This window comes from Rhipicephalus microplus, chromosome 9, assembly GCF_043290135.1.
Source record: "Rhipicephalus microplus isolate Deutch F79 chromosome 9, USDA_Rmic, whole genome shotgun sequence".
NCBI classification, from domain to species: Eukaryota; Metazoa; Arthropoda; class Arachnida; order Ixodida; family Ixodidae; genus Rhipicephalus; species Rhipicephalus microplus.
The window spans coordinates 9,430,725-9,455,001 of record NC_134708.1 but is presented as its reverse complement, the minus strand read 5'-3'; the positions used below and the strand labels follow the sequence as shown (position 1 = coordinate 9,455,001).

The 24,277-nt window shown below is 40.7% G+C and overlaps 1 protein-coding gene across 9 annotated transcripts in view; it reads right to left on the bottom strand.

Moving 5' to 3' along the window:
* Positions 1 to 1,693: 1,693 nt before the first annotated feature.
* The window catches only part of Pfrx (6-phosphofructo-2-kinase/fructose-2,6-biphosphatase), a 127,498-nt gene continuing 104,914 nt past the window's right edge, over positions 1,694 to 24,277 (bottom strand). For 6 of the 9 annotated variants that reach the window (XM_075873088.1, XM_037415445.2, XM_037415447.2 and 3 more), the window contains one exon: positions 9,484 to 15,384. In XM_075873088.1, coding sequence (XP_075729203.1) covers positions 15,149 to 15,384 — 236 coding nt within the window. In that variant the 3' untranslated portion in view covers positions 9,484 to 15,148. Of the gene's footprint in view, positions 6,928 to 9,483; positions 15,385 to 19,288; positions 23,677 to 24,277 lie in introns of those variants that run through there. The other 3 variants (XM_037415446.2, XM_075873086.1, XM_037415449.2) reach the window with 3 other exon arrangements.

Genomic DNA, 24,277 nt, shown 5'->3' with positions numbered 1-24,277 from the left:
CATACGTCGCAGCAGTCAAGCCCACCGTAGCCAGTACACAAGAAAAGCAAGACAGTACAGCTGCTGAAACAAGAAACGATGCCACACAATCTTGTGGCTAAATTGTTGCTGTTGTCTGCTGGTTCATGTTACTTGATGGCTAGCACGGGCTAAATTACGACGAATATCTGAGAGTGCTGGCTTGTGAGAGAAGTGTCAGTTATGTCGCAATTATTCTTGTTCGCTTGAGTACGAAACTTTACGCTCCATGCAGGTCTGCCCACACGACGTGGCATCTGGCACAAATGCAAACAAGGTGGTGCAGATTCTCACTTCTGCACTGCATATGCAACCGTAAAGGTTCTACAAAGGTTACTTTTGTATTTAGTCGTCGTCGCCCTGACACGGAAATTTTTTTCTCTTTTGGTACTCGTGAAAGTTACGGATTACCTGGATTATCCAGACCGCATTACACTCTACGAGAGAGAGAAAGATTAAACGCTTAGTAGTAGTTTCTTAGTAAATAAAGCAGGTGGGGCTCTCTGTCCAGCGCTCCAGTATAATAATGTGTGTGCTAGTACGAGCTTCGAGTTTGCCACGACAGGATGCGAGGGACAGCTGTAAGTAATGTGCGTAAGTTTGAGTAATCCTCCGCGCCAAGGGAACTCATCGCGGTTATGAAGAAAAGAAATGTACGTGTTGCTCCTTGCAGTGGGTCAGGGCCGCCACGTATGACTGTCTTTAAAGACACATGTTAACTATATCGCTTGAGCGGCACGACTCTCCGAAGAAGGCATAATGATCCTTAAAGAGAGTTCTCGTATTTCTTTAAAGACAGCCATAGACGTGGCAAATTAGGACTGCCAAAAAAAAAAAAAGAGTCAATCGACTTTTTTTTCCCCATAGGAGCGTTAAAAAAAAAAGACCACAAAGCCGCCCTCCTTTCTTCAGTGCTTTAGATGTTCGCTAATAGATATCGTGATTCAGGGCAGAAACAGTTGATGCCGGGTCAGCATATCTTATATGACTCTCGTATCCTCTTATGTTATTGTCTTACATGATACAAAGCAGCGTTTTAACGTTAACTGCCGCGTTTGACTAGTCTGCCCGCCATTTTAAGACGAGATGGCCATGCCAACACACAATGGTTTACGTTGTCCGAGTCGACTGTAATTTCGATCTTGGTAGGAAGCACACAACTTTTACACGAAAGACAAAACGTTTAGTTGAAGTTAAGCCCTTGTGTCTCGTGCGCTTCCTACCAAGATGGGTTCATACCAACTTGACAGATATGATTGTTTATTAACAAACCATCGTTGCTTTCGAGAACAATCGAGTCTTTTAGCAAGTTACGGAACACAAGGTACGTGAATACGGTAAGGCAGTAGGACAGCACTCCCCCTTTCCCGTTCGTTGTGCTTCTGCCACTACCCGTTCTAAAGAGTCCCCAAACGAACCAATTCTCATTAACAATGGGTAAGTTTGCACGCAACAATGAGGCGTGACAACTCCACAGCAAATTCCGAAAAAAAAAAAAAGAAAGCTTTTGCGGTGCCCGGTTGCCTTCACTGGCAAAGACACAATCACTAGGAAAGGAGAGCAGTATTTCCGTAACTTGCTAAAGGACGCCAATAGCTCGCTTTTCTTTTTCGAAGATTCACTTAGCCCAGATCGGCGAAAATAGAGCCAAGAGAGTGACACGAGCGTAGAGCCGTTTGTGGATTCCGCAAAACGCCTTTATTTCGTCAGCATTTTACAGTGGGGATCCATAGCAGTGATAATTAATCATACGAACAAATACTTTTTCAGTGCAGTGTTCAGGAAATATACACGTGTGTACAAGGAGATCCAAAATATACTTAAATAACTATCACGTATGTGTGTATAATGGATAATGCGTGTACATGTAAGCACAACACGAACAAAGGCTACACGGTGAGGGAGACCTAGCACCTTTGTTCAATGTGGGAAAAGGCGACCCTCTTCGATTCGACCAACCTACAGTGTCACCAGTATGTATACTTCGTCTCATGCATAGCAGACAACGCAGCGAAGGTCGAGGGATCGAATGCCGGACGAATTTCGATGGAGGCGGATTGCTAGGGTTCCGTGTACATTGGATACATCTAGTTTAGGTGCGCGTTAAAGAACAACAGATCGTCATAACTTCCGGAGCCCACCGCTAAAGAGTGTGCCTCAAAACAAAATAGTGATAACTATCTCTGTAATTTTGCACGGTGGATAGGGGCATAATAGTTATGTTCCTGATATTCGGGACGTCCACTCTGGCTCCCAGTTGGTACCCAGTTCCTATAATCCCTCCAGTTTGCGTCTTCCTGTCTTGGCCTTAGAAAGGCGTTCGTTATGCACTATTTGCAGAGCCTCTTTGAGCTGTTCCATTGTATATTGCAACCATAATTCCAAGTTTGTCGGTACAAGTACTGACTGGTGGTCCTGCGGCTTGTATATGAATCAACCTAATTAGGAGGTCTATCTTTTCTGCAGCGAGCCATCTAAGGTAAGGTGCTACATATACTATCCTACTTATAACAAATGCCAATACTCGTCTGATCATGCTTCCTTCCTTCCTTCCATTGTGTCCGTTGGCTATTACTGGTCACGAAATCCCAACAATTATTATTCTATTAGCAGATCACGTTGCAATAGCTGTGCAAGTGACGCGGCACATCACTGACTCAGCAATGGGACAGTGATATCTGGCGAGTTGGCGTAGACCATTTTTCATTGTGGGAATGAAAAGCAAAGCACGCCATTGCTTCGCGAAAGTCATAGTCGTTACAGAATGTTAAATCTGCACTTCTCACAATGCAATTGTTTCATCTTCGATTTTTTTCTACAAAATGACTTCAAAGCTTGTGAACCTAAAGTTGCATCGAATCACGCACTTGCGCATGCAGTGCTAAACGCACCATGCTATGGCCGCAGACGCGTGCATACCACTCGACGTATCAAGTGAGACCTATTGGAAAAGCATATCAGTGTCTTCATCGTAGGTAAACTGGCTCAGATGTGCGACGCCTTCCAAGTGACGAATGCGTCGTAACTCCCGACACACAGACACACAAAAATATCGGGAAATCTTACACTGAATTGAAAAATAAAGTTGTGGTCCATACATATGCAGGCCAAAGCTACAGGAAAATACATAGATTCCTCCAATAAAAGAGCTTCTCACTTGAAGAAATATTTATTGGAGCACGGTACCAACATCTTTTCAGGCAGTCGCTCTTAAGCTGAACACAAACGGACTGCAAGGCGAGGACAAATTAAACGGCAATTCGAAGACATGACAAATGAATCCTGCGAAAAGCCTATAGCGGTTCTCGCAGCACTGGTCTGCCAGTGTTACAGTTGCACCGATGATGTATAGCAATACAGTCCTCTTTTTTCATGTTCGTGACAAAGCACAACTTCTTGGTCGCAAATGTGAGCACCGAGAGAGATTTCTTTAGCCTTCGTAGCGTTGCCTGCGTTGCATGAATCGAAGCAGTGTGCACCGACCGAGGAAATCCACGCGTCTTCAAGAGCCGCACTCTCGATCGATCAGTCGATCGCCGATTATGGGCGCATTCACTGATCGCGTTACAGCGCCCGATGATTGGTTTCGGGCCAGCCAGTAACAATCTTTCTTCGAGTAAGACGTCGCACTGGACGTAACGTGACGTCAAACAACAGTGAACGCCTACCAAAAGCGAGAAATGAAATACGCTCTTACACCGTCTAAACGCACTAAGTGCACCAGTAATCAACCTGTATAAGCCTGGTCTACTGCACATACCGCAGATCGTTCTTATCACAAAAGCCATCAACGCTTTTGTAGACAACGCTAAAGTTTCGGAATCACGCTAATCAGATTTCTTCGGTTGGTGCACAAAAGTTTATTCGCGGTCATCATCACGGTCACTGCACAGGACACAGAACTTGTAGACTTTGCGTGGGGCGGTGCACGAAAACACTGAATAACGCACTGCGATCTCGTGGCACCCCCAGGCGGTCAAAATTTCCGGAGCCCTCCACTACGGCTTCTCTCATAATCATATGGTGGTTTTGGGACGTTAAACCCCACATATCTATCTATACCGTGGCACCACATTTAGTCATCACAGTCACTAGAGCCAACCTATGAGCACTCGTACGGCCCGCTTCGTCCAGCCGCTCAGCGCGATCAGCGCATGCGCAACACCTCTCAGCGGTGCTACCGTCATTCAAGCCTTCTTCGCGTCTTAAGAGAGGTCTTATATGGGACTAAGGCTACTTTAATAATGTCTTATAGTCACTTACAACTTAGGAAGAAAATTGCTTGCTCCACCCACAGCCATCGCTGTACTTCTCAAGGAGCATTCGCACCATTCAATAGCGCTTACTCGATTTCGTGACATTAAGTTCTTGAAAATTTCCGATAGTTAACTTCACCATAGACACACGTTTTCGTCGCTTGTTCTAGATGGAAAACTTGAATGTCCTGGTAAAATTGTTCAGCGTTTTTCCCACGGCTACTCAGCCATACTTTATGCATTAGGTAGTAACAACGTACCTTTAAATCTTAATAAGCTTTGTATTTACACTAGCCAACAAAGAGTACTAACGATTCACGCGGAAACAAGCTAACACGACTGCATTTCGCACGTGATAAGCCAACGCTTCCCGATTGTGTCGGCGGAACTGCAGTGTCTTTTTTGGTTTGTAAACGAGTAGAAGCGCAAGTAAACATCCAAATTCTCTCGGGCTGAGCGTGACAACAGCCTACGAAGCGAGCCGCAAAGCCACCCGGCGCTCTACAGCATTGCACTTCGTCACGCACGTTCACCTCGCGAAGTTGCACATAAATATCACCAACAAGGCAAAGCACATATACCTCATATAACAAGGTTCACAAGCGTAAGTACGCGTGGCACATTTACAGAATGGATCGTGCGCTATACCTGAAACATATACATACAAGCCATATACAAGAACCTGTACACGTGCGTTACTGGCACAACCTCCGCGATGCCCACAACCCTGTCAGCATCTCCTAGATTACCTGCGCAACTGCTTAACTTGGGAAGCGCAGAATACAACGTATGCCTCTGAAGTTTTCAAGTCAACCGTCTCGTTTGCACTCCAGTGAATCTAAATGCATGCAGTGGTCAGCACAACACACAAGTTTGGACCGTCTTACTGGGCGCAATAGCAATGGTCTCCCACATCAACGTGTACGCACCCAAGCGAGCTTGAGGCCGAATCTCAAAGGCCAGCAAAATCAGTTTTAACCCAGCACAGACGATTTATATATAGCTTGAACGGTAAGCGATCTGCAGAGGCAGACGACATTTTGTGATGCTAATCAAGCAGTATGGAAAACTCCATATCTGTGTTCGAGAAAAATAAAGTATTCTTATTAATTTCCATCATTGTTCCCCTGGCGACAAGATTACGCAGGCAGGTAAATGGAACCACGAGACTCAACCACGGCAAGGGTTCCGGGCATCTTTTGCTCGCCATGCAGCATCGCAAGATGTCGCAACGTGTGCTGCTATTCTAAGGTCACGCGACAATAATAGACGACTTCGTTTTTCAGAGGCACGAGCACCGAGCGACACTATTACGTCTCTTAGAAGCTTATCCTCCTTTCCGATTTTTCAAATATTCATAGAATCCCCTAAGAATAGAAATTGCCGGCTCTGGTTCAATTTAAGAGTATGGTTGAATATCTACGATGTTGGAGCGAAACTTTACTTAAGATCAAGGTCAACTGACTGTCAGGGTGATTATTGAAGATCATTTGATCGAGCTCATTGAAGGACTGTAAGCAGCTGGATAGTTGTGTCACCTGGCGGAGCACATCTCGACCATGCTCTTCTTTGTACGTGGCCTCAGAGATCTCCAGAAGCGCGCTAAGACGCAATGAATCCAAGGAATACCCGACGGCACACGCACGCCACCGTGCAAGAGCTACAACCTAACACCTAAGTCAAGAATAAAGGGCACCTCCAGATTTTTTTTCTATGCAACCACGTCTTTGTCATTTGCAACCAGTCGTTTTTGTTACGCACGTAAAATGCAAGATGCGGCCTTCGTTTTTCGTCTACTACTGCTCCTTAGCGTGTGCTCATTCAGCTGTTATGTACTCCCAGGGACAAAGGTCCCACGACACAGACTCCACCGCAAACGCCAATTTCTGGTTTGTTGATACATGACTTTTCTAATTCAACGAACAAATAGAGCTTGCATTTTCAGGATAAGCAATAGTTCATTTTCTTTCGCAGATATTTAGTCCTGGGCACTTATGTCCTTGGTGGCACGTCTACAAGGCATAAATCGTATTCTGCAATAATGGAACGCTGCTTGAAACAGAACACTTCATTTCTTCGTTTTCTCCGTGCAACTGTCACAAAACTCCACAGGCTCACCAACTCTACATAACAAGTGTTAAAAGCGCACGAGCGGGAACCATTCCGGACGGGATCCCACAGTCATATCACAAATCTACCTCCCAAGTGCCTGTGCACCGCGACCCGCTTATCACATACTCCACAGGATCACAGCCGTACCTCACGAGACAAAACAAAACAAAAGCAACAAACAGGATTGCGGTGCATCGTCGGCAGGGCAAAGGCCAATGCCAGCACATATCGATTCACTCAGTCTAGCGAATTGTCATCCGTGCATCTTCCAACAATGATACTGAGGTGCAAAGACTTTTCACCAATAGGGGTGTCTTCAGGAACAATCAGATATGCACAAAAGAGGGTCCATCGTAGGATGAATTTGTATCGCCTTGGTATGGGTGGGCAAGAGGTTCTCTACGTAACGCCGGGCCGAACATGTTGTCCATCTGGACACGGGGATCATTGGAAGAGGAGAGGACGGAAGTCTAAGATGCAGTAAACAGGGAGGTCACTCGTCGTTCTTAGACTTGAACTTGTCCTCCAATGTTCCTGGAATCTGAAAGACAATTTTTTTTTCTTCTTGAAGATGTTTACTTGCCAGCGTAATGAGGAATCGACCACATGACTGGAGTTTGCAGATAAAAAAAAAACTTGCATTAGACTGTTCCGCTTCAGCAAACGTGGGATCGACAGTGTTCAGAGGAGGCTACAGTACCCGTGAATAACTGCAAAACTGATAATTATGGGTTCATAGTGATGAAATGGTACTGAACTCAAGATACACAGATTACAGAAATGTGCGTCCACAAATTATTTACATATACACGTCGGGGTGATTAGTTTCCAATGCCTTTGCAAAACTTATTGAAACACAATCGACATAACATGCGTGACAAACTCGAACAGGGAACAGAAAGGAAAGGAGTTTGTAGTAAAGACCAAAAGCAAAAAGAAACATGGAAAGGACCTTGATACCACAATGGTTGTAGCTGATAAGTTCCATCGCGAGTTCTAGTCACTGAAGTTTCACAAAGCAGCATTAAGACCACTCAGTGGTTGGTACAACCAGTTAGCCAAGTGTCATGGAAAGGACATAGCCGTTCAGGCGGCAATGACGCTTTCTCATCGTAAATTACATACAACATTGCCCCAAGAAAGCTGTGTTTAAGAGAAAACTTTGAGAAACGACTGGTTAGTTGGAGTAAGTATTGATTAGGCATAATGTTGCAAGATCGAAGCCACTACATGAGAAAGTCGTCACACCAGTCTCACGAAAATAAATAGCTATGGGCTTTATTGATAGCGGGGAAAATGGGTGTGGCACTTGAGTAGAACAATTTCATTTTCATTCCTAGCTTTTATTATACAACTTTCATGTTTAACATGCTGCATCAAGTACTTTTTCTGAAAAGTTCTGTTAATTTTCTGATAAGAGGAGTCAGTGCAGAAAACATTTCGTTACTGCTCGCTAGTATTACCCATTGGATCTTTGAAATAACTGTGCGAGAGACTGCATACATTGTTACGCAATTTATAACAAACACAAACTTCACACACACATATATATATATATATATATATATATATATATATAAAATGCAGGACACTATGCTCGTATAACACGAGCTTATTCTGCCTCTGCAAATTTCCATTAGGAAGTCTGAGCAAAGGCCAGGCTATCTCAAAAAAAAAAAAAAAAAAATATGAACACAACCAGTCATCTGATGTAGTGCGTCTTATGCCAAAATCAAGTTCCTTTTCGTACAATATAATGGACGTCAACTCACCAGAATAATCTGTACTTTCCAGTGCTCACTCTATTTTCTTTTTCTTCCCTTCAGTAATATGCTAGTTCGACTTTATGCCCATTCTGTTAGCGCTGTAAAACTGCAATGATGTATAACTCTGTCCAGCCGAGTTCGACAGTGCGTTACTTCGAAGTGTCAGCTACACACTAGGACCGTCCCATTATACACCCTATAGGGCCAACATTTTTAATTCACCACTTTCGGAGATACTGTTGTCACTGTATAGTAATTTGCTGAGCCAAGAAAATCGAACGCGCATCACAACAGTGAGATGTCGCAACAGGCGTCATGTCACTCAAAGCTGAACACATGACCGCCAGCGATAAGCCTGAAATGCGGCAACCGACTTAACCTCCTGTTCAGTTCTCTTTCAAAATCGATATACACCATGCGTTAGAAATATAGTAAGAAAATTGAATACCAGTCTTTTCCGTCATGTTATTTACTGCCTGCCACTAGCTACCACATTTCAAGACAGTCGAACATTAGTTATTTCCTGGCCGACTGTGTCCACTTGTCCAAGTTTTGCTTATTCAGTGTGCTCAAAAGGCGTATTCTAGCATGTAGTAAATGAGATTGTATGTGTCTGTAGACTACCCGGATAATTCACACCTTGCTGTTACTGATGAAAAGGTACGCTTGCTGTTGATAATACATATTGACCAAAAAACAACCAGGTGCGGCCAATGAGTACTATAGGCTATGCTTGTACCGTAATTCAAAAACATAATTGATGAAAGTGCACCTTCCAAGACCATTCGCAGTGCCAATCTGAGTGCCTTCACAGTGTAATAATACATTTCGCATGCCATAATGTGAGCAACATATGCAGCAGAACAGTGTGCTCCCAGCACTTTATGCAGCTTAATTCCGATTTCAGATTACGGATACACCAATGTAATGTATACAATTGCACACCCAGAAGTGCACCGTACTGTCAAATGGCAAAACTATAGGGTTCCTTGGTTCCCAAACGGTGCCCTACTGGTAGTGTTAATGCTGTTAGCACCAACTTTTCAAACATCTACGAGATTCTCCAGAATCCTTTTCTGCAAGCTGCATAATTGTATATGCTGCACCGAGGCATTTCTCCTAAATGTGGGGTCTAATGTACGGGGTTCAAGCTAGATGAACATGCAGCCTGATAGACAAATAAAAAAAAAGCATAGGTGGCATGATGCATTTTTGCAGATCGCGTCTCTGTAACAGCCACCGTATGTACCAAATAGCCTGAAATAAAATAATTAATGAGGTTAAAATAAGTAATCATGAAGACGATGATGATAGGATACAGCAAGCAGCAATGAACAAAATTTTCCTTTTATTAACAAAACTGACGAATCGCTAGCATCACAGAACTGCAGGTAACTGCAGGAGTGCAGCTACTGACATTGAATTGAGCATACAGTTCAATTGGCTAATATTGCACGCACTAGAACTGGAAGGTACACAGACAATGCCAAAAATAGAAGGGTACAATGTTCCATTGCATGCTTCCTTCATAACAATAAATGATATCGAAAGGAATAGGGCTCACATCAAGTCATTCACAATGGCAAGGAATGTCTACAAAACATCTACTTTGAGTAAGGTCATAAAATCCTGGTATCACAAACGCAAATGCCATGCTTAAGGGGATCATGGAAAGACATTCTACAATGCTGGCCACTGATGCAAGCACTGAAAGAAGGTGTCTAGGGGCTCTGCATGGGGGAACTGCCACAGCTACAACAAGCGTTGCATTGAGTTTACCCTATAAATACAAGTTCCACTAACATGCTGACAAACGCAATAAACGACCATGAAATGAAAACCAGAAGCAAGTCATTTTTAGTGCACATGCATATCAGCTTTGCCATTCGATACACTAGATTTCTAATTTCACACTTGTCAAATACAAATAATGCATGTTTAAAGACCATCAGATTGAAGGATGCCCAAAGACAAATGAAACAATTAGTTTTATTAAATCTATATAAATAGTTAGCGAACTTTCACAATTTTTGTTTATTGCCTTAAATAGTTCTTTTGCAAGAAACATCATGATGGCAATTTTCTACAGCTCAATGCTTTACACAGCTAAATGACTTTATACGAGCCTTCAGGTTCTATATTCCTTTGGAAATTAAGGAGTAAACTTCAAGAGACTAAACATTCCTTTGCGGTCGAATAAATGCCACATCCCAGAGAATATACCAACATTAAGACATGCTTCTATGAGTTTCCTAGCATTTCAATCATTTTAACCGCTAACTGCTTTTGTTGACTGACCTTAGGCAATGACAATATTGTCTCTTCTATATAACTTTTTTTTTTTCGAAAACATTTCTAGTTGATTTTTATTTATGAAATACTATAGAATGCGCAGCACAATTGTATCACATTTGTTGCAAGGAATTGGCAAAGCTGAAATGGAGGTTATTCATGCAGTAAGCTTAATCATGGCATGCAATAACCGTTAAGTACAAAAGCCAGATTTGAGGACATGAGACTTCAAGCATGATATGATGAGTTATGTGTTTGAGTCAAAATTTAAGCGATGACTTGACGACATGGGCAAAATTGTCTCCCAAATATTGCTTGTTCTTATGTAAAATCCTTACATTAGGGCAACATTTCATGCACTTATATATGGATGATTGGAATGCTACTGCGTATAGCAAATAACTTAATGCCGATCACCAAGTTTGCTGAAATTTACATACTCAGAAATCCACGCAAACACACTACTTGCAGAGGGCCATCAAAGACGGGCAGGCTGATAAATCACAGATGGCCTGATATAATGGTAATTAATTTGTGTTCTTGTCAATAATACACACTTAACTGCACATGTTTGCAGAGGGCCATCAAAGACGGGCAGGCTGATTAATCACAGATGGCCTGATATAATGGTAATTAATTTGTGTTCTTGTCAATAATACACACTTCTTGCAGAGGGCCATCAAAGACGGGCAGGCTGATTAATCACAGATGGCCTGATATAATGGTAATTAATTTGTGTTCTTGTCAATAATACACACTTAACTGCACATATAACAAAAACAATGCATTTTCATTATCATATTGCATGCAACAGTTATGGCACAAATTCTGAGCTGCTGTACTGCCATCATTGGACAACAATGATGCTTTGATGCAAATTTATGGCACAACCATGATCTTCTGAGTATTTTTCAACAATGTAGTTAATGGTTAAGCGGATGTTTGTCTAATGTTGAGCCGAGTTGAACAAAACTTTATTTGCCTTACGGTTGTTGCTGCGTTCGGGGTAAAGGCAGTACTTCTTTATTCGAAATTCTTTTGACGAGCTCTTTTTTATCAAAGTAAGAAGTGAACTTGAATACTCGCACTGATCCTCAGGCATAAATGCTGTTTTAAATTTTATAAGATGTGCAAAGGAACACTCTACATAAGCATGAAAAGGGCAAGTTATACGATCATGAAATATAAGCAACTATGTTAAAGAAAAGCAGTTTCAAAACATGCTTACAATGCTAAGTAAATGCAACAAAGAAGGGCAAAAAACAATATACCACCATTAATAAAATATACATTAAAAAAAAATGAAACTAAACAACTAAGAACATGCCCGTAAGTAAGAAGAGTACTACGATATTATACTTACCGTATATTCCTGTAAATAAGCCGCCCGAAATGACAATGGAGCTGAAATCTAAGTGATACTACGACCTTGGCAAGCTTGGAAGAAGCCTCCATGCAATGACTCGTGATCCTCTCGGAACTGGTGTCACCAGTCACGTAAAAAAGTTAGGAACAACCTAAGCTACAATGCACCTAGAAGGAACAGTGCTTTTCTTGAATCTCAATCAAAGTTGTACATTCTAGGCAGCCATATTACACAGTGTCCTCTTTAAAGCTAGGAGGACTTCACATGCACTCCTAGCAAGTGCATCAGGCCAAAAAATACGTAATATGGATATATCGGTGCTTTTAAAGTTGTAGAATTGCGAGCGGCGCGGCTTATCTACTGAAAGATACGGCAATGTGAACACTCGAAAGTTGAGTATGGGTACGTTCACAGGTACGATTGCCCCATTCGCTCACGTTACACTTGGTTGACAAAAGAATGTAGCTGGGCATATATGAATGCTGCACGGGGACGGTCTACATGCTAATTGGTATCTCAGCCAGTGTAAATGCTTGAGTGTCTGACTCAGAACTACCAAGTGCCACAACAGGAAACAATCTTTTGTAAGATACCAAACTTTCCTAGAACACTTTGCAGCTGTAGGAACAAGTAACATGTTCAGGCTACTTTGGGGCTAAGGCTCACAGAGCAATGCAACATTTGAAAGTGTGCTTCCCAGCTAAGTGGGTCTAAGTAGATCAACTTATTAATATGTTTAGAGAGTCTTCGTGAGCACTCCAGAGGTGACAACAAAGTGTCGCAAAACAAGATTGCAATGCTTCAAACATCAACCAGAGCAATAGTCACTAAAACACCTCATAAACCAACAGACAGTGACATCGAAGAAAGCATAGAGGAAGTTTACATGGTTGAATTGAACCACTTTGGAGATTAAAGGCAAAAATTATAAGCGTACTTATCTGGCACGTTAACACTTTTTTTTAATACTGGTGACAAGAAGAGTCACTAGACTTAATACCAGTATATCTGATGACTAAAATTGCTGTCATGAATAAAAATGCAATGTGATAATTTTATCTGTAGGCTAGTTTCTGTTTCCTGTCTTACAAACGATTCCTGTACTTGTCAATATTAAAGGCATTGACAAAGAGCTTTCTTATTAGCTATGTGAACTGCATGAATGTTAGCTATAGAAACATAGCTAGGAACAAGCTGTGTGCAGTAATCCTGGAGAATTTAGCCCAACCCTTGCACTACCCCGAAAGTCTGAAAAGCGTTAAATCTCTCATCACCTCAATAAAACAATCAAAAGCATGAATTTAAATGCCATAAGAATCACTAGACCATAAATTCAAACTAAAATCTTTCCTTTAGCAATTTTTGTGGTATCACTGTTCGTCAGCTGCATAGGGCCATACGTAGTCAATTAATAATGGAACCTCACAGTTCACTTCGTTCATTTTGCACAAAGGTCGAAGATTGAGCTGTAGGCTGTTTTAAACATTTAACGATGATAATATGGCAAAAAGGTACGTGCTAGCATTTTTGCACAGGGAGACCGTATCTGAACAACCTCAGTTCTTGTTCAAGTGAAAAATACATCAGGAAAACATTGTAAACTAAATGGTTTCCTTTTGCCTCTGGCAGCCAGCTTAGGCATTTCGCAGACAGGCATGCCTGCCTGCGAAATTTGTCAGGTACAACAAAACTACCACCTAGGAGTATATATCGAGCAGCAGAATATAACCTGCCATTATACTTATAAAACAGAGAAAAATCGTAACATACTCGGGATCTCCTAATCCTAAACACGCTACATCACTTTGTGATGTACGACACCACATATATTAAAGAATTTCATGTTTTTATAGAGAAATTTTTTCACCACTTCTTTATTTCATAACATACGTAGCAAAACTAAATTGTAGTAAGCAACAAGGCAAGGCCCAAACTTTACTTTTAACATTGTTACCTAACAAGGCAAACATGCTAAGCAGCTAAAGAAAACCTCAAGTCCCAGAATAAAAATGAACACACAGGCTAATATCCATGAAGAATGCAGGAATATTCACACAAGGTATTCTGCCAAGACAGATTATGCAGCCTCCGTGACAAAAAGTAACATTTGCACAATATATGCACATGTCTCAGCAAAAGAAAAATACTGTTTTGACATTTCCTGCCTTTCCACTAAATACATAGGCAATGGCTTTAAACAAATTCATGCTTTTGTGACACTGTGTTGCCTGCACAATGATCTGTAGTAATTTGCAAAGGTGGCACAATTTGCCACGAAAACCTTGGATGATGCTAACAGCGGCAAAATAACCTCAAAGAGTTCACTGCCATCTATTTCAGGTGTGCCGTACGTTACGTGCATTGTGGCATGTATATCTGCGTAGTACACAAGCGATACGAATGAAGAAGGCAAATCACCATAAACCACTTTCTTAAAACTAGTGTTCGTGAAAGGGAGTTTGTCCTGTTCAGTTCTTGAGCAATACACTGCTGGCTAAATAAATGCGATGTAACTAATAGCTAAAGGACTTTGTGAACAATAATACCTTGTTTAAAGGTGGTTCACAGCAAATTCATAGGCAATGTATATGGTGCCGAGAGCATCCAGTTGCCTAGCCATCCCAAAAATGAAAAATAACTGCAATTGAAGACCACTAGTGGGCCTTGCCTTGCCAAAGTAACTAAACACAAATACAAGAGTCTCCCTGGTCTCTGCAGCCCAACTGCTGTAAATCGAACCCAACAGAACCTCAACTTACCGTTGATATTAGATATATCATTCCCCTCTCCCAAGGGCCAAATAAAAGACAGCTAAAAAAGTAGTCAAAATGCAAGAAAGCAGCATAAACCTTGAATAGAAGCACCACGCGTTCAACGTTCAGAACTAAGCTTTTCAAGGTACCTTGCAAGATAGAATTGACACATTCGTAGTGTTCTTGCTTTCTGACCTACTAGGCTTTATCGAGATATTACAAATGGCTGCATACTTTGTGATGTCGCCAGTGCAACTTCGCGTTCTTTTTCAGGACTTCGAGGGAATAGATAGGCTGCTTCTGTTAATTAATCCATTAGAGCAACATTACTGAGGGAACGCTACTCTTGAAAAAAATTAAAGAAAAAAAAAAGTGGAGCACAGTTTACATTTAGCCTTCTTTAGCAACTTGCCTGCAACAACTTTAAACTGTCTAATGCCCACAAGAATACAGACAAAGCAGCTCCAGATCTCCAGTTAAGAGCTACCAGTTGAGATCTGAGCAGTGCAAACTAATGGTATTCAAATAAGGGCTGATCTGGCTTCTGTGAGTTGGGCTGCAGAGACCAGTCGTTACGGGAGATGTTCAACCCTGCACAAAGGTGTCGTGCTGCGCTAGTAGATCCTCGGTGATCTCAATTTCCTGCAGGCCAAGGGTGTCAACGGTGTCGGTGTTTGCGCTGTCAGTACTTACGCTGGGCTTGGCGCGGTGTGTGTCCACTGCAGCTATAGGCACGCTGAACTTTTTCATCTCGCAGCCGTATGCCATGGGTGTCAGCTTGATGATGCTGTGTAATGGCACTCTCAGGTAGGGGAGTTCCTCTGTGAAGCAGCCAGGCCATGATCAGGAGGCAGCAGCAATGAGGGAACGCCAGGGGGGAAGGGAGAGGGATGAAAAAAAAGAGGAAGCACGCAAACGGCTAGCTTAGGGGCAAGTGGGAAGTCTGTAGCAAGGAACAAACTTCAGAATAGATGTTAATGTTTTCCACGGTGATTAAAGGGACTCTGAACAGATGACCGATTTTACTCATTTAAGTCAATTATTCTTTCACAATACTAGAATCGCCATGTTTACCGAGAAAAAATGTGCAAAAAGATGTGGGTGGTGACGCTGCTTAGAAGTTCCCACAAGAATGGCTGTGACATGAACTTGGGTGGTGTTTACTAGGACCTATGTCATTTGCAATTGGTAAAAATGAAGTGATTGCCCTCTGACAAGGCCAGAGACACTATATACCAAAGTTTTAGAAAATTTAGTATCTCCAATATTGCCAAAATATGAAAAATAGGCTTTGAAGTGAGCGACATCACGTGCCCAAATTTCAGTGTGAAATTTAAAAATGATATGGAAGTGAAGTTCACAACACCAGCATTTTTAGAGGAAAATTTATCAATCGGTTCACTTTTTCATCTTAGTGTCCCTTTAATGCCTGGCAGAGTAAAGAGAAACATGCATGGTACAGATGGTAATGTCCAAGAGAACACCCGTTGCACATTCTTCAAATGTCAGTCTTTGCACAGTCTCGATCAAATATTCGTGTGCAACAGGGAGAACAAGCTCACTATGGTTGTTTAGGTGAACAACCCTGCTTCAAGAATAGGCAAGTCTTCTTGAAAACGAGCACGCACTCTGAACTTGCAAGTTTTTCAAAATATTGTTCTGAAAGTTAGTACCTAAGTGGACAACAATTTGATAAACTCTATAGTTAGCATGTAGTTCTTCATAAAAAATAACTTGAAGTGTGCAATAATAAAAGGAGGTTTCTCTTTTAAGTATTGTTTCACACTGTGCCAGTTGAATTAAAGGTAAATTGCTTTAAGTCATCCTAAAATGAGCGTGTATGCGTTTTATATTAAGCAGAAAAATTGACATGGTGAGTATGCAACAGCTTCCTTTCAAGCTACTGTTCAAAAATGAAGAAGTAATTTTAGTAAAATTAATACCTGCCTTGACTTCTTTAACCCTACAAAACACAGAATTCCCAGCAATCTCATTCCAGGCAAAATCCCCTGCTCTGATTATCTTTTTTTTTTTCTTTGGCTATCGAGAAAACATGGGCTCTATAAAACAAGCATCAAAATGGGACTATAAATTTGAAATTGATAAGTTAAAAGTTCGGGCATATCCAATCAATCAATTTCTTATCACAGAACATCACCTAATGAAAAATATAGCTCGCGCAGATAAACACGAAGGAGACAAGCATACATTTGCTCAATGAAGGAACACTTTGAGAAAAGTTTAAACTAAGGCATGGGGCAAATTATTCTGAAACAGACATGTAAGGGTGGAAAAAGAACCTTAGTAGTCTTAGTTAAAGTGCTTGACTTCCAATAATTATCCTGTCAGAAATGCACTTTTTAAACAATCAAAAGCAGATGATTGAGGGCCACAACAGCTCATTGGCTTCCTTCCATGAAAAGCTAATGAGCCTTGTATATTTCAATGGTCTTTGATTGTAATGGACTTTTTACAAACATTCTTCACTTAAGTTTAACAAGATTATCTACACAAAACAACATGTCTGTGAAAGCTTTCAATAGCAAGTGCTGCTGGCAGTTGTAATGGCCATGCCTGTTATTTGTAACAGTAAACCGTACCCACAGCAGTAGTTTTTCACAAGAACTTTCTAGTTTACAGCTGTAGCTCAAGTTAGTTGAAAGGAAGTCATTAGGTCCATACCTATCTGCAGCGTTGATAACATAATGAAGTCTCGCCCAAACACGAAGTACCTACATAAGAAATTGGAGTACGGCTGGTCCTTCTCAACTGCAAGCTATTACATTTATTCTCAGAGCACAGTGCCACTTTATGTTACGATAACTACAGGTGAAATTTTGACCTTTATGATAGAAAACACCTTTAAGTTGTTGAAGCTTTAAAATTATTTCTCATGGTACTTTTGTTCTAAGATTCGCATTAACTGACACCACAAATTTGGCATCAGGTGTCATGATTGTCCAGAGAAAGGTATACCGCAAGTGACATTAAAATTTTGTTTTAAGACTAAGGGAGCCAAATTATTCTAGGGGGTTAATCACTGCTTTATTCCTGTTCTGTGTGTAAGCAAGCCTGCATCTAACACTAGTAGTAACTGCTCATGTAATATGTTACCAAGTAGTTAATTTAGAATAGAGCACCAAACATAAAGTTATAGTAGCATAATAAAGCCAGAATTCAATAGATGAATGGCACTCTTGCAATTAGTTATGGAACAAAAGCCCTCAAAAAAACTGCCTAGCTATGATGAAGGTAAAAGTTCCGAAGCACTGCACTGACTCAAGTCAGTGCACAGCCATTCGCAATCACAAACCTAAGTTTAGAAAAAAACATCGATGAGGTGCTTTAATTTCATAAGACTTTCACTCTTTTTTTGTCAAAACTACTCGCAAGAGACCAAGATAATACAATACTATAGCATATTCTTCCTCATGTAAAATCTGCAAACTAAAAATCAGTGTTGCCATGCGAGGGCTTACGCAAAATGACAGCCCTTGGCAAATGCCCTTGCTACAGCCCGTGCTCATGACAAAACACAAAAAACGAGCCATGTCACAAAAGCAGTGTTGGGCAAGCAGTGTTGGACATGCATGGCTACTTGTGGGAGTTTCCAGAACACTGACTGCCACAAAAAAGACATTTTTCATGCCTAACAATCTCAGCAATTGCCAGTAAGTTGGGTTTATGCCTCCCTTGCAAATGCTTAATATACTATTTCTTTCGTGCCAAAACCACAGTACTATAACTATGAGGCCGGCCGTACTGGAGGGTTCTAGGAATGTTGACCATCCGATGTTAAGATGCACTGACGTCGCACAGTACACGGGCCTCTACCATTTCGCATCCATCAAAATGCGACTCCCGCGGTTGGAATTGAACCCACGACTTTCGGGTCAGCAGCTGAACCCCATAACAGCTACACCACCGCAGCAGGCATTTCTACGAAATACTCGAGCAGTTAGCTTTCCAAAAGTGTGCAACATGGCGATAACATTGAGCTGTTCGATATGCACCATCAATGTTCTGAAAGCTTGCAGACTGTGCCAACATGCACAAAACGCTGTACCTCAATCTAATGAAAGTCGGTACAAAAAGGTATTTTACGACATGATGCTGCCCTAGCACGTCCTTTCCTACTAGTAACACCAAACAAATATACGAGGACACATTTACAACAACACAAAGGTACTTTAGTTTTAGCATCACTAAAATGAGATTAAAATAACTTTCTTCTGAATGCAGTGCAGATGGCATTAAAACAAAGAATAGGCAAGCCACAAACTACAGTGATGGCAATTGTTTCCAGGCTTAAGCTGTCCAATGAGTATCAGCTGACCAGATCAATTAAGCAACCTGCAATAAAGGATGCCCGTAGTCCAGCCACGTATGTTTGCATCAGCCGGTACATTAAGATGCCCAGTTCATTTAGTGACCTTACACTAAATGTGCCGATAATAAATGTGCTGATAATACCATAGCGTGATAATAAATGCACTGATTAATGTGCTGATAATACCACTAGTTTCATTTTGGTTCAACTACAATACAGTTGGCATGCAGTTTAAGTGTAATAAAAATTCTAGTAATAAAAATTACAATATGCAATGCACTTCAATTTCTGTTCATATACCACTGCTTAAAAAGGGGAGGGGGGAGTAGGTTAAATGTATGTTGAATAGCAAGTCAGCAAATGGAGGACAGTGCCCCCCATGAATGACAACAACATTTAAAAAAGAGAATTTATTCAGGTGTTAAGAGCTCACAACACTTCAAGTAAAATATTTGTTTTTCAGTGAAATCCCAACTACAATGCTTCTGCAACAATTTTTCTGCATGGCTACTGCAAAATATTCGGACTTATTCAGGAACAGAAGTTTACAACTTCACATAACTTTTGGACTTATTGATAGGATTAGATTATTACAAAATGCCAAGTCGAAAAGATCTACAGCAGCAAATCTTTCAGGCAGAAACATTTTTTTCCATGCTTAGCTTTGTAATATTGTTTCTCATACTTCAATTAATGACAGTGTACTATAACAAGGTATACAAGAAAAAGTATTGCACAAGAACATGAGGTACTGAATAAGGAAATAAAAAAGTGTACATGAAATATGACTAGTGTCTAAGGTATAATCAAAAGCCTCAGCCTTCTAAGGGCCTAACGTAAGTATTTGTAAAATGTTGAGCTTTACAATATTATTATGACAACAGGAAGTGAGAACAATGTTTTGTGGAAACTATATGAAACAACTAGTTGAGCATAAGGAGCACATAAAAATTGAAGTAACGATAAGTTTACCAAGAAGTACAGTTGTGCCCTAATCTACACACATTATTTAGTCACAAAAATTCCTTCTCTTGAGACTTAACATCTTCCCCACACAGTTCCGTTATTTAAAAAGTTGTGCTGATGTGCCAGTGACTCGAATGCTTTATACATGTTTTCACATGGGAAACTGATAAAATCTTATCGCTTTTGTAGTATTGCTTGAAAATTTTCAAGATAACTTTATATCTCATAAGCAGCACTGAAGTCTCACGAATACAGAAATGAGTACTTTGAAAAGTGTCATAATATTCACAACTCCTTCCCGATTACGAAAATTCGATGAGTCTTAGACTGATTAGGCACAAGACTAGATGATCTGAACTCGGAAATAAAAGTACATGTTAAAATTCATCCTTAATTCCAATTAAATCATGCCCTATAAAGACTCTTTGAATGAAATGTTCATTGTTGTGGACAAATTTCTTTCAACATATAATTAATTAAGACTGGCCTTTGACAAGGACCCGACTTGTTTACCAGCTAGTGTGATGAATACTTCAGAGTAAAACAAGGTCCACAATAAACCAAACCATCATTGATAAGTTGTCTTTGCAAAGCTGGATGACTGCATGGGGAAGACTGTCCAAACAAGGTTTTATCGCTCAAGTTGAGTAAACATGAGACACACAAAGTTCCAGCACTAAACCCAAGAGAAAAAAATTTCATCGAAGATTTCGCAGACAATGTTAATATGTGTGAAAAGTAGCAATGTGACTAAAGATGTAGTATGAAACTCCGAATTAACTATTGAGCTTGAAAATAAAAAGGTTCCCAAACAAGTCCATCAAATGAACTTGACAAAAACTCTCGAAAATGGGTTATTCAAGTAGGCTACACTTTAAGCATGCCTTCAGTTATAAGTGGCCATGTTAAATAATTAGCCACACGGAACAGATTCACGCAGTCAACGAGCATGAAACTTGACAAATGACAAAACTGCACTGCAATTCCTATAGTAAAATAGCAAAAGCAAATTAATAAAATAAAACAAAGCAAGAGGACAATAATTCAGCATAAAAACAACAAAAAAGCTAAACCTAGGAAAACAGCATAATTCCCAATAGCACATTTTTCCCCAAGCACTAAGAAGCAACAGCTTAAAGCTACGGATCGGCAATATGTACAATGTGAACACAGATGCATGGCTAGAGATTGCTTCAGGCAAAATAAGCTAATGTGAAATAAAACTTAATTGCTATGCACTTATAACACTTAAATCAAGGCCTTCATAACTTATGTTCACACATATAAAAACTGTGGCGGTTACCGTAACCTGACAGTAGTCACTAAACTAGGAACAAAAGAGTGCCGTGAATCTTTTATTATACAGGGCAATAAGTTCAGCACCGAAAGAACATTCATGCTGTAATGTTCCACTGAACCAAATGAACACATCACGGATGCCTTTTAAAGGAATGATTCTAGAGTTCATCCACTCAAGGAGGTTAATGATAAGTCTCTTTGTACTAGGTAGCTAGTCTTATAGTGGAAGTCCTGTGCTAGCCATTCACTCCATGGTCTGAGTCGTATGTTTCAGTAACCTAGAGTAAGAAAGTCTTTTGCAGGTTTTATCGCAGTGTAGACTATGTGTACATTTCAACGAACGCTCTTAGTAAAAATAAAGTCTACAACTTGTAACAGCGTACAGTCTTGACGAGATAAACTTCCTTATTTTCAAGAATATTCCCTCGCCATTTGACACGATTTGTTCACGCTTTAAGCCACACTCACTAATTCTTTGTCCAGAAGCTTTGACCAAATTTTTCGTTGTGAAGATGGTTCCATCAATTGTTTAAACATGTGCATCACTTTCAGTTCAACAACTACACTTTCTCTATTTCCTCCGCAGAAACACTACAGCCAACTTGTCTATTTCATTTCTTAAACTAATAGGTACACATAGGCAACTTTCAAAATCTTCTAGCAGTGATTGATAAAAGGTTACAAATTGCATACCTGAGCCATGGGCACCAATTTTTATTCATAAAATTGAAATGAAGTAGTACTCATAGCAGAAAAAGGTTACAAATTTTTCACACCTGTATAAAAGTATGATTCATGGCTTGCACTTTGGTGCAAGCACAACAAACTAAAGAGCTGATATAATGTCACACGCATTCGTACTGTACTGGTGTAACGAAAATCCTGACACACATACGATGCATGACTTAAAGTAACTAGCACATGATAATCCTGACACACATACGATGCATGACTTAAAGTAACTAGCACATGATAGGCTTAATAAAGTTATCTGCCTAAACATGAGTGTAACTTACTGATGAGAGAGAAACAAGCACATCAATGATATGAAGCCTTATTTTCAAGCCATGTTGCACTTCGGTTGTTACAAGTTCTTGTATTTTAACAATTTCCTTGTGCGTGAATGGTGTTATTGGACCAATATTATCATTATATATTATATTAGATTTAAGTTACATTATATTATATTATTAGACCCTTAGTTTGAGGTTAGTGCTTTGCACATTTACATCTTTTGCATCCTTCATTCAACTGCTACTTGTGCGATACCAATGTGATCAGACCCGTTCACATGTGCTTCCAAACATAAAACATATACACAGCCTCACCACGACGGTTCAGCACTGTCAAAGCTACGGGGTGTAAGCAAGCCACACGCTTGTCGAGAAAAATGTCGTTCCAGATATAATGGCCTTGCGATTGGCAATATTCAGACATTTGCCCTTGTTGCATCTGTTGCTACACATCAATAACTACCTTGTATGTTAATTTTTCATTGCATTTACGTCGTATTTCTTCAATTGTATCAGTAACCACCGGTAACTGTGGTTAAAAATCAACATGGCAGCGCCCATGCAGCCTGAATCGCCCACTTCAACCCGAACTTGCTCTTGATTCTCACCCAGTGCGCTCACAGAAACAAACCAAGGGTGCAATTAGCTATCCCTGTGCCATCTCATGATTAAGACAAAAAATCAAGTAGGCTCTTTTGTTATTGGCCAGAAAAGCTGTTTCTTTAACCACACCTGCTAAGCCTAATCGCAAAGAATTTGATAGCGGTTCATGGATATAGCCCAGTATAGTTGTGAATACATTGCCATTGGGGCTGCAATAGCTAAATCTAAAGCAAATACAAGTGTCAACCTGGAACTTACGAGCCACAGAGCACCCAACAATATGAAACTGAGTGGATGCCACTAGGGTTTATGGGCGCAGCCATGTTCTATTTTTTTTTTTTTTTTTTCAGTGCTGCCATTTGCTCATTGAACGTCAGTGTGCAGAGACCAGAGGGATCTTTAGCAAATGTCGCGATGCCGATGATACAAGCACAGGGTATAATCGCCCTTCCTATTGGCTAAGGGGCCCTGTAGTCTCCATAGTACTGAGGGAAACTTTTGAGACAGAGTATATATTAAAGTTAGTGCCTGGTTCATTTAAACTTTTTGTAGCCTTCCTTCACTTGCTAGTTACTTTACAACATGCATCCTCACAAACCGGCAAAAGTTGTCACAAATGCTATTCTATGCTCCACAACACCATGCCTGCCTATATGGATCACCAGCGCCAAACCCATGCAACCCTAGACATTGGAAGCACTGGTTAAAAAACATAGATGTCCGAGGAGAAGGGCGCAGAGGTTGAAAAGAAAAAAAAAAAAAACACTGCAGCGGTGCTCAGAGAAGCTCGTGGTCGTCCACCGCGTCCACGTTTGTCTTCAACTCTGATATCTGGCAGCCGTGTGCCGTCAGCATCAAGTGTAGAATGGTGTGCAGAGGCACGTGAATGTGGGTCATCTCTTCTGCACGCCGGAAGAACGAGCAGAGAGGCGAAGAAGAAAAATATCGAGAAAAGGGGAGGACAGAGAGAGAAGCAGGAGGGGAGAAAGGCAACAGGGCGTCATGGTCTGTGCCCTCACACTCCTTCAACACAGCACCCACATTTCATTCATTTCTTGGATACAAGTCTTTCAAAACACTGTCACAGAAACAAATGACAGTCATGCAACATCTCTACGGCGTACAACACACCCAAAACGATGCAACCCAAAGAAACCAGAATTAAACGAAAGCCTATTTCTTGATCGCAACTATACGTGAATCAAAGGACCCTTACAGCTTGGCAAGGAAGCTTAAGCAGATGCTGTGAACGCCTTTGGAAGGATGATCAAAGGATACGAGATGTAATGCGAAATACCTAGTGTGTTACCTACCTTCTGTGTTAAATTACTGCTTATACGTGCACTCGAAGTCCCATCCAACATCGGTTTTACACAAACCTGTCTGCTGCCAAAGGGTAAAAGCTAAGTTAACATGCGACAAATTAAATCTTGAAGAAAAGAAAAATGTGTCGCCAAATAAAAGCAATCAAGGTTCTCCAGTCTTTTAAAGATATGATTGCAT